General features: G+C 48.8%; 1 protein-coding gene across 4 annotated transcripts in view; it reads left to right on the top strand.

Moving 5' to 3' along the window:
* The window catches only part of mctp1a (multiple C2 domains, transmembrane 1a), a 147,053-nt gene that overhangs the window by 83,134 nt on the left and 45,869 nt on the right, over positions 1 to 18,050 (top strand). For all 4 annotated transcript variants that reach the window (XM_031585574.2, XM_042710484.1, XM_042710486.1 and 1 more), the window contains exons 8-13: positions 204 to 334; positions 2,712 to 2,898; positions 9,840 to 9,933; positions 16,093 to 16,195; positions 17,003 to 17,105; positions 17,637 to 17,738. In XM_031585574.2, the coding sequence (XP_031441434.1) occupies positions 204 to 334; positions 2,712 to 2,898; positions 9,840 to 9,933; positions 16,093 to 16,195; positions 17,003 to 17,105; positions 17,637 to 17,738 (720 nt within the window). The remainder of the gene's footprint in view (positions 1 to 203; positions 335 to 2,711; positions 2,899 to 9,839; positions 9,934 to 16,092; positions 16,196 to 17,002; positions 17,106 to 17,636; positions 17,739 to 18,050) is intronic.

Below are 18,050 nucleotides of genomic sequence, written 5' to 3'. Positions count from 1 at the left end.
GCTTCCTGTTTGTGTTTAGACCATACCCTAAACTCTGAACCCCCAGTGACATGCTTCCTGTTTGTGTTTAGACTCTGAACCCCCAGTGACATGCTTCCTGTTTGTGTTTAGACCATACCCTAAACTCTGAACCCCCAGTGACATGCTTCCTGTTTGTGTTTAGACCCTGAACCCCCAGTGACATGCTTCCTGTTTGTGTTTAGACCATACCCAAAACCCTGAACCCCCAGTGGCGGGAGCAGTTTGACTTCCACCTGTACGAGGAACACGGCGGCTTCATCGACCTCACCGTCTGGGACAAAGATGCGGGGAAGAGGGATGACTTCATGGGCAGGTGGGACACACGCACACCCACACGGACAAGCACACACACGGACAAGCACACACACGGACAAGCACACACACGGACAAGCACACACACACGGTCAAGCACACACACGGACAAGCACCCACACGGACAAGCACCCACACGGACAAGCACACACACGGACAAGCACACACACGGACAAGCACACACACGGACAAGCACACACACATGGACAAGCACACACACGGACAAGCACACACACACGGACAAGCACACACACGGTCAAGCAAACACACGGACAAGCACACACACGGACAAGCACACACACGGTCAAGTTTTTCAGCTAATTCTTTCAGGCATGAGACACACCAGATGCAAACCTATTGCAATGAACAAGAACTAGCATAATCATAAGTAAACATTATCCTTGTGAACAGAGCAGTGGGTACTTATATTACTTATATCAGTGCCTGTCTCTCTGCCTGTCTGCTAGTGAGGGACACAGCCTCAGTAAAGAGGTGAAAGATAAGAATAAGATAGAATAAGATAAGTGAAGTCATGTTTCCCCCTGGTTCAGAGTAGGCCCAAGGCAGAGGCAGAACCCAAACTGGCTGACCATCAGTGCTTGGGCTCGGTTGGGCCCGTCGATCCTAACCACTCCTTGAGGCTTGGTGTCCAATTAACATGTTGTTCTTTTGCCATTTCAACAAGTTTTATTTTGTTGACTTACCTGTTTTGAACTCCTTGTAGTCTTAGTCTTGACACCTGTCGTGACACCTGTGTGAATGAGGAGATGAAAGCGAAAGAGAGATCTAAAGAGTGTGTGTGTGTGTGTGTGTGTGTGTGAGGCAGAGCGAACGAAAAACAGAGAGAGAGGGAGAGGGAGAGGGCCACGAGTCAAGGTCATTAAATTGTGAGAGACAGCAAGCGTAATGACTTGGGGGAGAGAGTGGGAGATCAGGAGTTATCTAATCATCACACACACACACGCACGCACGCACGCACGCACGCACGCACGCACGCACGCACGCACGCACGCACGCACGCACGCACGCACGCACGCACGCACGCACGCACGCACACACACACACACACACACACACACACACACACACACACACACACACACACACACACACACACACACACACACACACACACACACACACACACACACACACACACACACACACACACACACACACGCACACTCCCTCACATCTGCCCTGCAGTTGTTCCACTGCTCTTCTCCAGGAGCAGGCAGGCCCCAGGCTGGTATAATTGGCTATTTCCCCTTCTTCTTAAATGCCCATCTGTTTGCCCCCCTGGCGCCCCTGGCCCCCGCTGCTGCCCACATTAACTCTCCATTCAGGATCAATCGCCGGCTTCATTAGAGACACGGGGAGCGAGCCCTGCCCTGCCTGGCGTGCTCTGGCCTGGGCCGGCACAGCCCGGCGCCCTGCCACACGCCGGAGCCATCGTCTCGTCACGTCTTGTCACGTCCGCGCGGAGGAAATGAAGGCGAGCGCACGGCGGGATAAGGAGCAAGCTCCCGTTTGTCCCAGGCCTCCGATCACACACACACACACACACACACACACCCTTGGGTTTTTGGCCTCTTTCAGTCTGTGGCGCTGTTCTTCTTGAGACCTCACTTCGTAACCTTGACTTTAATGCACCATTGTAGGCCCATGGATTTAGTACTGTGCCATTGGTTCACAGTGGGGGGCTCCATTCTCTTTTGTGCTTCATACTGTGTGTATCTCAATGCTCATGTATGAGTGGGGCCCTGTGTGTATCTCAATGCTCATGTATGAGTGGGGCCCTGTGTGTATCTCAATGCTCATGTATGAGTGGGGCCCTGTGTGTATCTCAATGCTCATGTATGCGTGGGGCCCTGTGTGTATCTCAATGCTCATGTATGCGTGGGGCCCTGTGTGTATCTCAATGCTCATGTATGAGTGGGGCCCTGTGTGTATCTCAATGCTCATGTATGAGTGGGGCCCTGTGTGTATCTCAATGCTCATGGATGAGTGGGGCCCTGTGTGCTTTATGTGAGGATTTTTATCTGTGTATATTTGTACATGCGTGTGTGTATATGGGGGTGTTTGTGTGTGTGTGTGTGTGTGGGGGGGGGGGGGGGGTCTGAATGTGTAAATGTGTGTGTGTGTGGGTCTGAACGTGTAAATGTGTGTGTGTGTGTGTGTGTGTGGGGGTCCGAATGTGTAAATGTGTGTGTGTGTGTGTGTGTGTGTGTGTGTGTGTGTGTGTGTGTGTGTGTGTGTGGGTCCGAATGTGTAAATGTGTGTGTGCGTGTGTGTGGGTCTGAACGTGTAAATGTGTGTGTGGGTCCGAATGTGTAAATGTGTGTGTGTGTGTGTGTGTGTGTGTGTGTGTGTGATAGGTGTCAGGTTGACCTCAGTCAGATGCCTCGGGAGCAAACCCACCGTCTGGACCTGCAGCTGGAGGAGGGCGAGGGAGCGCTGGTGCTGCTGGTCACGCTCACCGCCTCCGCCTCCGTCTCCATCTCTGACATGTCCATCAACATCCTGGACGACCCGCAAGAACGCCACGACATCCTGCAGAGATACGTGAGTCAGTATGTGTGTGCACGATTCAGTGGGAGCACTTTTTTGGTGTTGTGTATGTCGTTGAGGGGTTCACTATTCACAAAAATGTCCGGAATCCAAACCCTGTAGTATAGCAGGCCTTCTGGATCTTACATTAGTCAAGGGTCCTTACATAATAAACAGACATTGGATCTTAAGCTATATTTTGTGTATAAGATGGCGTGCCAAAGGAAATCTATATGTGAATGTTAGAGTGTGTGTGTGTGTCTGTGGATCTGTGCAAAATCTGGCGGCCTCCCTGTGACACGACCTCCCTTCCCAAAGCAGCTGAACCTTTGAGGCCCAGAGATGGGTTTAGTCGCCCAGCCAGGAGAGAGCAGAGCAGAGGAGAGGAGAGGAGAGGAGAGGAGAGGAGAGCAGAGGAGAGGAGAGGAGAGAAGAGAAGAGAAGAGAAGAGGAGAGGAGAGGAGAGGAGAGGAGAGGAGAGGAGAGAAGAGAAGAGCAGAGCAGAGCAGAGGAGAGGAGAGGAGAGGAGAGGAGAGGAGAGGAGCAGGGATGACAGGAGAGGAGGAGCGAGAGAAGAAGACATGATGACATGAGATGAGAGGAGAGGAGAGGAAAGGACATGAGATGAGGGAAAGAAGAGAAGAGAAGAGCAGAGAGGTGGAGCTGACGGGGCCGGAGAATAGTGAAGAAGGTGGAGGAAGAGTCGGAGTGGTTTTAGAGGGGGGGGGGGGGCGAGGGGGTATGGTGTTATTAGAACTTGACAGGCGCTTTTCAGGCCTGTCTGGTGCTGAATGCTTCCCTCAGCCGCGGGGCTGAAAGGAGCTCGCTCTCCCTGTGTGAGGCCCCCTTTGGCCCGCCGTGGCCCCGCAGCACCTCCACGCCACACAAAAGGGCCCGGGCCCTTTGTGTTTGGCCCCTGTTAACCCTGGCCTGTCTGTCAGTGGCAGCTCTCATACACGCACTCCTCTATACATGCCACTGGCAGAGGGAGACACTTCTTCTCCAAACAAAGGCCCCCATCTCTGGTCTGCTGGGAGATGGCCGTCGCCGTCGCTGCACAAAGAGTAAAGCTCTCGCTGTTCCAGTCCCAGGACTGGATTTAGTGGCCGCTCTGTCGGAGGACTTGGGTTTCACCCGTTTTATGCCTTTCTCAAGTTGCTCTTCTTTTGCGAGCGTTCCGGGTGCGTGCTTGTATGTTCACGTTGCCTATGTGTGTGTGTGTGCGTGCGTGTGTGTGTGTGTGTGTGTGTGTGTGTGTGTGCAAATTTTGCTCTAATTTAAGTTAAAAGTCATGCTGGGAGATCTGTTTGATCTCTTGTTGGAGCACGAGCAGAAAACACTCCACAGGCCAAACATCGGACGCGTGACCTACATAGCGGAGCAGAGAGGCTCATTGGCTCGCACTTCTCCCTCTCTCTCTCTCTCTCTCTCTCTCTCTCTCTCTCTCTCCATCCCACTCTCTCACTCTCTCCCTCTCTCTCTCTCTCTCGTTCGTTTTTGGATTGCATTGCAGCGACGCAACGATTTCAAAAGGGGGAGCTCTTGGACCGACTCAGATACCAGCTAGCAGAGCCTCCTTAGCCCACACCCACCCGCCAGCGGGGGGGTGGGGGTGGGGGTGGGGGGGCGGGGTGTGTAGGGGAGAGTGGCATGTGTATAGGCCATGGCAGTGAGACGCGGGAAGGGGGGAGATGTGTAAAAATGAAAAGAAAAAGCTATTTCACCTTGCGGAGTGTCATCCCGTTTTTTTTTTTTTTTAACTATTCGTAAAAGATAGACATTTTGCTCCCTCATCCCCCTCTATCTGACTTCCTCTCTTGCCCTCCTTCTCTGCTGTTCTTCCCTCTCTCTCTCTCTCCCTCCCTCTCTCTCTTTCTCCCCCTCTCTCTCTCTCCCTCTCTTTGCCTTGGCGTGTTCGTTAGTGGCCAGGCTGTCTTCAGATGAAGGGACAGATAGGCCTTGTGATGCCTGGAGGGGAAAAAAGGCTCTTTTTTTTTCTTCTCGTGGCTATTTGCATATTGCGTTTTTATTTCCCTCTGTCTGCCCGACACTCCTTTTTCAGCGAGGTGAATTTAATAAAGACGTACCTTATCACGGCTGACAGATAACATGAAGTACTGGTGTTAATTCTGCACAATGCTCTTTTAAACAGATTAGCTTAGCCAGGGTATTGGTCTGTGAGTGTGTGTGTGTGTGTGTGTGTGTGTGTGTGTGTGTGTGTGGAGCCTGTGTGGTGCCTCAGAGAATGTGTATCTTGGGCCTTTATCGCTGTGGAATCAGCTGTCTTAAGATAGCTGCACAAAGCAGACGCGTGCACAGGCGCTCGCGCGTCGGCCGCCATTGTTGCCATTGCCACGTTTTTTTTTCCTGCCCGCCGCTAACCAGCGACCGGGCAAACAAATAAAGCGTTTAAGGCGGGGGGGGGGGGGGGGGGGGGGGAGGGGGGGGGACTCTAGTGGCGCCGATGCATTGTCATCATCATGAGACGCTTTTGAAGCCCAGATGCTCCCCTCTTAAAGCGTAGATGTCGGGGTGGGGGGGGGGTGGGGGTGGGGGGCAGCAATTGAGGGAAAGGAGGGGTAAAAAAATCCCAAATTAAATCTCCTAATGCGGCCTCTCCCTGCACTCCGCATGCATCATTAAAGAGGCAGGGCCCCCTATCCGATGACTTTCAGCTGATTTGGTGCCGGGGCGAACGGCAGCCCTCGCCAATTCACTCGCCCCGCCGGTGCATTAATAGCCGCCAATGAGGATGAAGATGTTCAGCCATAAAAAAAGGGGGGAGGTCACGTCATGCCAGGCGTTTGGTGACAGAGCTCTCCATCACAAACAGAGATAATTCACATCTGAGTGCCTGTATGTGTGTGTGTGTGTGTGTGGTGTGTGTGTGTGTGTGTGTGTGTGTGTGTGTGTGTGTGTACTGTCCTCCTCCATCAACAGTTCCAAAGGCAACGTAACTGGCCTTTGTCATCATCCCCCCCCCATCATCAGACGGCATAGTTTGAATGTCAGCGCGCGGTGAATAAATTGCCAGCTGGTGTCTCTTCTCGGTTGTTTGGGTTGGTCTGCTCGCCGTCTCGTGGCTTGGCACAGGCCACCGCGCATGCCTGAGTTCTCCGTGGCCGCCATCTCACTCATTCTCAAGCCATCTCGCTCTCTCTCTCTCTCTCTCTCTCTCTTTTTCTCTCTCTCTCTCTCTCTGCTTGTGTGTTTGTCCGGGCAGAAAGAAGCTCCACGTGCTTCACACAGACAAGCATCCACAAACATTTATTATTTGGGCTGTAATTCCCGCCTGTTTTATTTGTTTGTGTTTGAGATTATTTATTTTTTATTTTTTTTTCAATCAACGGGGGTTTTCCTGAAGATAGCGTGTCCGTGGGTGTGTGGAGCGGTTGGTTGTTGTGAGCGGCGGGCCTGAGTGGATGGGACTGATGCATACTAATGTGCAGTGGGGGGGCGGCGCGGGGGCCGCGGCGTGTAATGGACGTTAATGGGCGTCAGGCCCAGGGTGACCTCTGCAGAAGTGGTGGCACCCAATTCTGCACTCACACTGTCACACTCGCCTTCAGACAGAGGACAAGTGTGTGGAGAGAGAGAAGGAGAGAGAGATAGAGAGATAGAGGGATAGAGAGAGAGAGATAGAGAGAGAGAGAGAGAGAGAAAGAGAGGATGGGGAAAGTGGAAGGAGGGAGAAAACGAGCAAAAAAAGGTGAGTGGGAGAGAGAATCAGAACAGGGCGAGTGTGTGTGTGTGTGTGTGTGTGTGTGTGTGTGTGTGTGTGTAGGGAGGGGGGCTGTTAGCATTCCATTTTTATTATGACATTTCACAGTCATCCGATTTAATGTCCTCTGACCGGGCTGTCCGGCAGGCAGGAGGCGGTGGTGGGGGCAGGGCCGTTATTCGGAGCATTGATAAAAGGTGAGCGCCTGGCGCGGTGACAGCGAGTCATGCGGCTGAGCGCGGTGACATTCATTTTCTCCAGAACAGAGATGGAATAAGACGTCACTGTGACAAGCTGTCAATCAGCCCGGGTGCTCCACCATCCACCCCCCCCCCCAAACACCCACCCCCCACCCACCCCCACCCAACACCCGGCTCCCTCTCACCACGCCTCTCCTCCATCAGCTCATCTCAGCTCTGGAGGGGGTTGCTGCGTGTCCTCCAGTAATATGGGGGTGTATGTGTGGGTGGAGGGGGGGTGGTGGGATGCTGATTCCGGACCCCCAGCCTGCCTTGTGTGCGACTTCGTCGCTGGGCCCCCATAGCCGAAGGGGGTGGGAGGGTGGGAAAAAATATATATTCTTCCAGCCTTTCATTAAAAAAATAAAGAGGCCTCATCTCTTGAGCTTTTCAATCTCACAGGCTGTCTATAGAGCCAGCTGAAAAGGCAGCCCTGGCAAATCAGAAAATTCCTCTGCTATGGAAATGTTCCGGATAGAGATTTTCTTTTTTTGAAGCCCCCCCTCCCAGAACCCCATCCCACCCTCCCCAATCATAAATAACAAGCCTTGGTACTGTATCTACACAGAAATCATGTATTAAAATCTTGTGGAATTTTTCTTTCTTCTCCCGTTCCACTCACTCGTTTTTATTTGTTCCCCTTTTTCCCCTCCGTCCTCCATGGGAGTCTTTTTTCCCCCTCTTTGACAATAATATCGGCTGTAACAGGCAAAGGCTGACAGAGTTTATAATGAATTAAGTCTGTAGCCCGGCCCTGACTCCAAAATTCAAATTATAATTATTCCTCTGGGGCTGTGAGGGGGGGTTGCAGCCAGTAAGAAAAATAAATTGAACTGTAGTGCGATTTCTCTGCTGTAAAAGGCATACCACCACAGTTCACCACTCCCGTCTATTGTGTGTGTGTGTGTGTGTGTGCGTGTGTGTGTGTGTGTGTGTGTGTGTACCAGTGTGTGTGTGTGTGTGTGTGTGTGTGTTTGTGTGTGTGTGTGTGTGTGTGTGTGTACCAGTGTGTGTGTGTGTGTGTGTGTGTGTGTGTGTGTGTACCAGTGTGTGTGTGTGTGTGTGTGTTTGTGTGTGTGTGTGTACCAGTGTGTGTGTGTGTGTGTGTGTGTGTGTGTGTGTGTGTGAGTACCTGTGCTGTTCCATAGGTGCTTGCCACTTGTTAGTATGTGGGACATGCGTGTGTGAGTGGGGTGATTTGAGATATGTTTCTATTTGGCGTGGTCTTCATGGAGACATGCAGTGTTTTGCTGACGTGTGGCACCACCTGAATGGGTTTTAAATTGAGTGCTCACAAGGGCCGTGTGAGGAGCATACTCCAGATGTTAACACATGTGAAAGTGTGTGTGTGTGTGTGTGTGTGTGTGTGTGTGTGTGTGTGTGTGTGTGTGTGTGTGTGTATGTGTGTGTGTACCAATGTGTGTGTGTGTGTGTGTGTGTGTGTGTGTGTGTGTGTGTGTGTGTGTGTGTGTGTGTGTGTGTGTGTGGAATGTGAGTGCACACACTTACCTAGCTCATGAATTCCTCCTGTGCTTCAGTAAAAGCACCCTCTGAATTGATCTATTTAGAGATATGTAAATACCACATCTTTTCTCTGAAGAGCAATGCTGCCATTTTAACACTGAAGCTAAGTGGAATTGCTCTTTGAATGTAGAGGTGTGTATGTGTGTGTGTGTCTCTCTCTCTCTCTCTCTGTATGTGTGTGTGTGTATGTGTGTGTGTGTGTGTGTGTGTGTGTGTGTCCATGTATGTATTTGCTGAAATTACCAGGATTACCAGGATTACCAGTCTGTGTTGTTGTTGTTTTTTTTTTTTAAAGCAAAAGCAACAAAGAATACAAAAGACAAAGTATCCAGTCACACTTTTTCTCTCTCTCTCTCTCTCTCTCTCTCTCTCTCTCTCTCACACACACACACCCACAAACACACATACACATACACACACACACACACACACACACACACACACACACACACATACACACACACATAGAGTAATTGTCCTTTTTGTAACCGGTGACTTCACTTGAAGTGGGCAGAAACAAGACTTTAGAGTAGGGGTCCACAGAGATGGTCTGTCATGAGATGATAAGTTCCCTGTGTCTGTGAAGTGGGTGAGGGTACGGTAGCCATGTTTGCGCTGCTAGGCTTGTCCTTACTGATAAGTAGGATACTGGGAGCTTTTAACGACACATACATCATGTGCAGTAGTGCATTAAAATAATCTGTTATTGTTTTGTCACACTTTTAACTTCAGTTGTATAGCATAGGCCCAACAAGTGTGCGTTGCTCCAGGTTCATTGTTGGCAGTGGATAAGTAAGGGATAATGTATTGTCCGGAGGTCATTATCCAAAAATAAATCCCGACGGGGCGAACAGCACCCCGACGCGCAGCGGACAATACATTATCCCGCTTATTATACGGTTACTTGCCAAAAACGATAGAAGACATTCCTCCAACATACCTCTTTTTAATGACTTAGTTGCCGTTTCGTGATTTCAGCTAAGAAATAAATAGTTCTTCAAGCAAATAGAACTTTTAAGTTTCAGGTGTTGCGTAGCAACCCATTACTTGCTGACTTCCAATTACAATGAGTCTGTTACGTTAAATGACCGGACTACTTGCGGAATGATATGAAAGATGTGAATTAGAAGCAAAAAACCCGTTGCCATTGACAGCGGTCAATATCTTTTCGCAGCGGTGAATATCAGGAAATATTCACCGGCGAACGTTGGGATGGCCCATTCAAATCAACGGAACTGTTTGGAACATTCTGACGAGCCGTATAATAATTATAGTTATAGTTAGTTAAGTGTTCCTAAGATGAATTACTGTTCTTAATGCTGACTCCAAAGTGTCATAGGAAAATAAGCCTAATATATATTTGATGTTCTTCCATATAGAGAGGAGAATGAGTACAATAACCTGGATTTTGTTTCTGTAAAGCCGCTTGTGTTTCTGACACAGTTCTTCTCTCTGTCCCCCCTCTCACACAGAGTCTGCTCAAGTCCTTCCACAACGTCAAGGACGTGGGGATGGTCCAGGTCAAGGTGATCCGCGCCGAGGGACTCCTGGCCGCTGACGTCACCGGTAAGGACACCCTGGACAAGTTCATGTCCTCTGTCCCCACGTCCACAGAGATGTACAGCACGTGCCGGCCAAATGACCTTACACAGTTCAGTCAGACGCATCGCACTCTCCTGCCAATGACCTTACACAGTTCAGTCAGACGCATCGCACTCTCCCGCTAGTACGCAGGAAAAACTCTCCCAACTGATGAAAAAATTCATGTCTAGTATAATAAAAAAGTGTTTTAATACAGACATCTGAAAGTAGCTCAGATGATGGACATACCCTGTGTGTATATTTTAACACTCCACGCTCTTTCCCTGATGTCAGAGATACACACTGTTCTCTTTGCATGTGTTATTGATATGCAAAGCAAAGGCATGATGCGTTCTCCCCCCCCCCCCCCCCCACTCAGTGTGTAAAATGGCAGCTATGGCTGTGAAGTCATTCAAGGGCCTGTTGTCATCTCTCTCCTCTCTCCTACTGGAGCACTGGAAACGGAATGTCGCCGCACCGTTTGAACTCCGCACCGTTATTTCTGTACTCCATCACTTCTAACTTTTAAGTGGGCCTACAGCGGACAGACCTATTTTTTTTTTTTTCTTCGCCCCCAACCGCGTGTCGTTCGTAGGAAAAGAGAGCGCGAAAACAAACACGGAGATGTTTGTCCTTATTGGTCGTGCGGCAGGAGGGTGACACACATTAGTGGATGTGAATGTCCCCGGGTCATTTGTTTTTCCAGAGCGCTCATATCAAACCCGCCGAGCGGGGAGGCACAGAGGGACGTAGACAGGACCATAGCTCTGAATATGTTTTTTTTTTTTTTTTTAAAAGACCAGAGGAATGAAACAAAAAGAAACTCTCGCTCCCTGGGATAGCCGATGACCTGATTGCAGAAGTAATTTCTCAGTTCTTATGTTATAAATTTCAGTGGGGGTTTTTTTGTGTGCTTATTTTAACCCCAGGAGTTATAAGTGCATGAGAATGAATTCTGTTTTTAGGAAACTTTGGTGTCATGGCCGCCATTGTGCAATGACAAGTATTTAGGTTGTGTGCCCCCCCCCCCATCAACCCCCTTAGGCGGCGTGAACTAGAAGGATGGTAATTATAGAGTAGTGCAGCACACACACTAGAGTGGCGTAGAGGGCACAAACATATGCTACACTAGACACACACACACACACACACACACACACACACACACACTCACACACACACACACACACACACACACACACACTCACACTCACACACACACACACACACACACACACACACTCACACTCACACACACTCACACACACACACACACACACACACACACACACACACACACACACACACACACACTCACACACACACACACACACACACACACTCACACACACACACACACACACACACACACACACACACACACATACACATACACACACACACACACACACACTCACTCTCCATCATACATTTACGCTCATGCATATCTAGTGTGTTTTGTATATAATTGTCATTCCCAATGCGTTCTGCGTGGTGTTTACATAGTCAGTGCTGATGTTCATATGGGTGACAATGAATACGATGTATTTCCATTATTGGCTGAAGTATGCAAGTTCTGTCTCTTCTGCACCAATGGAGCTTTCATCTTTGCTCTAAAGGTTGCTCAGAGCTTGTGTGGTTTTGACAACACGGGATGGCGCTAGAATGTGTAATACATACCAACCCTGATTGTAATTACTATAGACAAGCAGAGGTACAGTTATGTGAGAGACAGGCCGAGAGAGAGAGAGAGGCAGAGAGAGAGAGAGAGAGAGGCAGAGAGAGAGGCAGAGAGAGAGAGAGAGAGAGAGACAGAGAGAGAAGTGGTGGTAAGTAATGCAGGTCTGATTGGGGGACTGTTTTTTTTTAAGGCTCTGCTCTTCTGCTTACCAATGAGAGAGCTTGGCTGGATGCTCGTACAGCCTTTAATGAAGATGTGCTGCATGGCAATCTTAAACACACTCACATTCACACACACACACACACACACACACACACACACACACACACACACACCCTCCCTCCCCTCTCCCTTGTCAGATGGTCTGGCCCATCACTTTGACCTTGCGTGGTGGTCTGGTGTTCCCCCGGGAGACGAGGCCACCTCATGGGCTCTGATTTCACACTGGTCCCGCGCCCGCCAGCGCCACACAAAGATGGCCCAGACAAAGCCCCTCTAAGAGCCCTCGCCCCGTCCCTCGCCCCGTCCCTCGCCCCGTCCCTCGCCCCGTCCCTCGCCCCGTCCCTCGCCCAGCCTGCACCCCTGTCCTCACCCCGTCCCTCTCCCTCTTCCGCACCCCGTCCCTCGCCCCGTCCCTCTCCCTCTCCCTCTCCCTCTCCCTCTCTCTGCCCCAGTGGCCACGGTGCAGGCCAGCGTGCTACAAGGCCAGGGGCCACGCTACAGCGCCTCTGCTAATAAAGAGCTCACATGCTCAGATTCCAGCTCCCACAGACAGGCGGGTGAGAGAGAGAGAGAGAGGGAGAGAGGGAGAGAGAGAGGGAGAGAGAGAGGGAGAGGGAGAGGGAGTAGATAGAAAAAGAGTTGGAGAGGAGAGAAAGTGAGCAAGAGAGAGGGAGGATAAGGGGGAGGGAGTGGGTGAGAGAGAGAGAGAGAGAGAGAGAGAGAGAGAGAGTGTGAGTGTGATTGTTTTTTTTCTCACACATTTTTATAATAGCCCCTCTCTCTACTGTAAGGCTTGAGCTCACACTTTTGTTCCCCTCTCCCTCCCCCCGTCTCTCTCTCCCCCCACTCTCCCTCCCTCTCTCTCTTTCTCTCAGTGTAATTAATTGAGGCATTTATGTGAAGTAGCAGCACTCCAGGCCTGGAGAGTAAATGGGAGCGGTGTGTAAAAGCAGCACTTGAGGAGAGGAGGGGGGAGGTCCTCACCCCTTTCAGCGGGGTGAGGTGCAGCGCCGCCTCTCCTGGGTCCGCACACGGACCGGTGGGGGGGGCGGGGGGGGGCGGGGGCGGGAGGGGGACGGATGAGGCCGAACTACTAATGGAGTCAGCCTAAAACAAACTCACACTCTCATCTGGATCAACAGCGCGCTCTGAGCACCGAAGCCCCCCAAAACAGCGAGGCGATGAGGAGATTGGCTGAGCACATCGACGAAAGGCTTCACATCAAGTATCCAAAAAAGTACACGAGAGTGTAGCAAAACACACGAGCATATGGAAATGATCATTAAAAACTACAGTTAAAGTGCACAGTGCACTATTAAATAACGCACAATCTCAGTGTAACTCCAGTATTAATAGTACTGTAGATGTGGAAATAAGCACAGAGTCAGTTTGAAACTATTTAGGCCGAATGATGTTCAGTAAATTATCTATTGTTAAGTTTTTCATGTGCAGTTGTTTGAGGGTGACTGCTCCACATCTCTTTGTTCAGGATGTTGTTTTGAAAGCTTTTAAAATACGAGATGCGTATTAGAGATATACTGCTCTCGCTACCAGTTTCATCCGTCTCATGCTGGAGCCAGACATTTTTTATTTATTTTTTTTTAAAGATGTCCGACCTGCTGGTCAGAGAAGCCGGGGGGGGGAAAGCGCTGGGGTCGGACACACACCTGGAGCCTCAAAGTTCCAGTTACCGCCGGCCGTGAAATCTGCTCAGACAGCTGCCTCATAAACAGGGTCAGAGGCCGTCGCCAGTGACAACCGCTTGTCAGGCCCAGAACTTTAGCGCATTACACAGACGAGGATGAGCGCTACCTTTTCCGCAGGTTCCCCCTCCGCAATTTACATAAAAGCCCGTGAGCGCAGCTGTGCTGATTCCTCACCGCGGCGGCTTCTCCTCCACGCTTCCAGGGCCGTGTCAGACACCGAGGCAGCCCTGCACGTCATGGACAAGGGCATGCATGCTTTTCATTTGCCTCCGATTTCACATAGTGTTACGCTCACGCCGCATCAACCTGTGCAGACGGAGATCAGATGAAAGCAACAAAATGATTAAAATGCCATGTTCCACATATAGGGTAATTATACAGCTAATAAAAAAAAAGCTGCATTTTTGCTAAAATGTCTTTATGTGACCTGTCGTCATGCATTCAAATCAATTTAATATATAAGTACAGTTTACAGATAAACAAAATACAATTTTAATAAGCACAGTCATTGAGTATGCATTAATATGATATATAGGAATTATTTCCTCAGTCGTCACTATGCTCAGTAAATTATGTTAAATCATTTTTTTTTGCCACATAGAGAAATCCCTGCCTTAATATTTTTTTGGAGTATTCACTTACATTAATCTCAAGTTATTAAACAAGTACATACATTAATGTTGATGTAAATTAAAAGTCAAAAAACAGATAGCTGTCGTCCAAAGACGGTATGACTACTGACGTGGCGCTCACTGAGTGATGCCATGCACTTCTGGAGTGAATATCAATCGTCACTGAAACGAGAGTCACCAGAGTCGATATGCCTGTGAAAATGGATACAGCCTGTGACAGCCCAGTCTCGCCATTGATCCCAGTGACATTTATTTAACACATCAACTTAAATGTCCTGCCCTTGTCTTAACATTTTGATAAACTCATAGGAAACAATGACACTCGTATTCACGGATGGGGAATTTATGCATGCAATCCATTGTGTGACTCTCTGTCTGAAAGGAAAGGTTGGGTTTTTTTCTTGACAACCACACACACACACACACACACACACACACACACACACACACACGTGAGCGTCTTCATGAGTTCTTTGTAATTCAGAAGTAATATGTCTTGTTTTGCAGTCTGACCCAGCTTTTAAAAAACATGTTCTCAAACAAACAATAAAAGTGCTCCCAAATGTTTTGTTAAAAGTTAAGATCAAAGCAGAAATTAAGAGTTTGTAGTTTGTTAGGGAGAATCAGGACTCTCCTCCATTTGCAAAGAGTAGGCATTAACATGAGTATTTAAATAGCACTTTCAAACGCAAACTATATAGGCCATCAGATTTTATAACATGTCTCTGGAGTTGACTTCATACGGTATGTTTTTTTTTTTTGTCCACACACATTCAAAGCATGTTGAGTTTTTAATTTCAGGGGGAAAAAAAATAATTTCATTAATTGTGGAATTTTACATTGTTTATTTTGCGGCCAGTACCTATGGCTTTGGTACATAATAGCGTCGTAAACTAAAACTGTTATAAAGAAGAAACAATAGACACTGGAACTGATTTGGATGACTTGCGCTTATTTTTAAACTGCTCTGAAATTTTGACAGTTATTGGCCAAAAAAATGGTAAAATTAAAGTGAATTTCTCAAACACTTACTTCCCCAGTCCTATGTTTAATGGTAAAATATTCATACAAAGTCCTCTGCTTTTGTCTGTGTATGTGTGTCTGTGTGTGCGTGTGTGTGTGTGTGTGTGTGTGTGTGTGTGTGTGTGTGTGTGTGTGTGTAATGACCGAAAGTTGAGCCTCACGACTTCCGTGGCCTTTCCCCGGGGCGGGCTGGCATCTGCATGCGGTGTCTGGGGCGTCTGGCGGTTGAGGACCGTGTGAGGGTGGTGTGTGTGTGTGTGTGTGTGTGTGTGTGTGTGTGTGTGTGGGAAAGATGTCCTCTCCTGTGCAGCGGAGCCCTGCGGCTAAGCGTCGGATCCAAGGCGAGCGCTGTGAGTCTACACTGATCTGCAGCTGAAGTGCTTATCTCTGTGCCTGTGGAGGTGTGGAGCGGGGGGCCGCTATACTATACGCTCTATAGGGTGTGTGTGTGTGTGTGTGTGTGTGTGTGTGTGTGTGTGCGTGTGTGTGTGGGTGGCGGTCGCGCTTGGGGAGTGGTGTGGTTGAAAATATCAAATAATTATGGGAATGATAAATTGTGGCTGAACCTCTCGTGCTGGTGAGGGGTAGCGGTGCTGGGGCGTAATGTGCACCCAGGGGCAGGCGGCCGCTCACCTTTATCGGAGCAGGCGGCTGGCGTGGCGTGGCGTGGCGTGGTGTCGGCAGTCTGGTCTGCCACCGCTGGATTAGCCGGGGTAAATAGCGGCGGGGGGCGCGTGATAACGGCGGGGAAAAGGTTTGACTTCGTTTTTATCTCACTATGTCTCTTCCCGTTCCCCCCCTCTCCTTCCACCCTCGCTGTCTCTCTCTCTCTCTCTCTCTCTCTCTCTCTCTCTCTCGCTCTCCTCTCCTCCCCTCCCAGGGAAGAGTGACCCCTTCTGTGTGGTGGAGCTAAGTAATGACCGGTTGCAGACACACACTGTCTACAAGAACCTCAACCCCGAGTGGAACAAGGTCTTCACCTTGTGAGTGTCATGTGCATAGGCCGGCACACTCTCACACACTACACTCCATTTCGTTTCTATTCTTTGGGTGCAGCTTGGTGTGTTAAAGACCTAAAGTACAGGTCAATTACAGGCTTTTAGGTTCACACAGTAGTTGAAAAGATTCTGTCAGTAATATTGTTATAGTAAAATAAATACAACTACATATATTATGTCATACAATAACATATAGCACACATCATTTAAAATATTATCCTGTCTATAAATCAAACTGCATCTGTAATATGGTTCTTTCCTGCCGTGATGTCTGTACATTATTATTATGTATTTTTATGGTTTGCCCTTTGCTATAGACAAATGTTTGTTTAGAATTTTTCAAACATTTTGGTGGTGTATAGTATTAATCACACATCTATTGTAAATGTGGTTACAACACAGTGTAGTTATAAAGTGAAGCTGTTTTGTAATCTGATGCTCCTATATTGAGCTTGAGCGTTGTGAACTCTTACCGAGAGGAGAGTAATCTAGTCCCCCTGACAGCACCCCTCTCTTTAAGAATAACCTCATTTCTTTTCATCCCACTTCCCCTCTTTAGCCTACTTTTACAAGACAGCATTTCAAAAGCCAGAATCCACACTGCTGCTTTTTTTTTTTTTTTAAACCCCGCCAACACCAAAATTGCTGGTCGCCAAGGCCTCAAATAAATCACTTTTTTTTATTGTCACGACTGGGGAGAGAAATCAGAGATGTATAAATATCAGTCATTGACTTTTCTTTTGCCTGTGTCTTGCTCCCGTTTCCCCCCTACCCCGCCTGGATCCCCCCCAGCAACGTGAAAGACATGCACTCGGTGCTCGAGGTCACCGTTTACGACGAGGATCGGGACCGCAGTGCCGACTTCCTGGGCAAAGTGGCCATTCCACTGCTAAATGTGAGTTCCCTTCAAACCCACTGTTCCTCAAAGAAGTCATTAAATCCATGTCTGAGGGAGGACAGATACGTATAAGAACCTGTACTGTGGGAAGAACATACACATACACATACACACACACACACACACACACACACACACACACACACAGAAAAAAAAAAAAAACCTGCCAAGTGTCTAGCGTAGATTTTCTGTAATGGAAGTTCTTGTTAAAAAAAGACACACATGGGAAAAAATAGAAGAGTTTAAAATACTGAGATGAAAGAGAGAGAGAGAGAGAGAGAGAGAGAGAGAGAGAGGGAGAAAAATGGAGAGATTCTTACATTGACTCCCGGTCCTGATTCCCCAGGATAGTTAATTTCTCACTGACAGTGGTCTCTCCGTAATGAACAGGTACTTGTCAGAGTTGCCACAGTTGTTTTGGGCTGGCCTGTCAGCCACAGCAGCTGGGGGTCAGGGGTCGGGAGGGGGGGGGGAGTGTATTCAGCTGGGGATTGGGAGACAGACGCCTGTCATGTCCGCCGCCCGCAGATTCACAACGGCGAGAGGAAAGCTTACGCCTTGAAAAGCAAGGAGCTGACAGGGCCAACAAAGGGGGTCATCTTTCTGGAAATAGACGTGATCTATAACGCCGTAAGTCCCTTTTTCTCTCCCGCTTCTTTTTTTTTCTTCTTTCGTGGGTCTGTTTTTTTTTTTCTTCTTGCTATGTTTGTTCTCTTCATCATCATTATTTTCTTTTACTCTAAGCACTCCTCACAATTCTGTCTCTAATTGCTCAAGCTGACACAATGGCGTACGTGCGTGTGTGTGTGTGTTTGTGTGTGTGTGTGTGTGTGTGTGTGTCTGTGTGTGTGTGTGTGTCTGTGTGTGTCTGTGTGTGTCTGTGTGTGTCTGTGTGTGTGTGTGTGCGTGCGCATGCATGCGTTTTGTCAGGCGGGTCTGAGT

This window comes from Clupea harengus, chromosome 18, assembly GCF_900700415.2.
Source record: "Clupea harengus chromosome 18, Ch_v2.0.2, whole genome shotgun sequence".
NCBI classification, from domain to species: Eukaryota; Metazoa; Chordata; class Actinopteri; order Clupeiformes; family Clupeidae; genus Clupea; species Clupea harengus.
The sequence above is the reverse complement of the archived record's forward strand: the minus strand, read 5'-3'. Positions and strand labels throughout refer to the sequence as shown.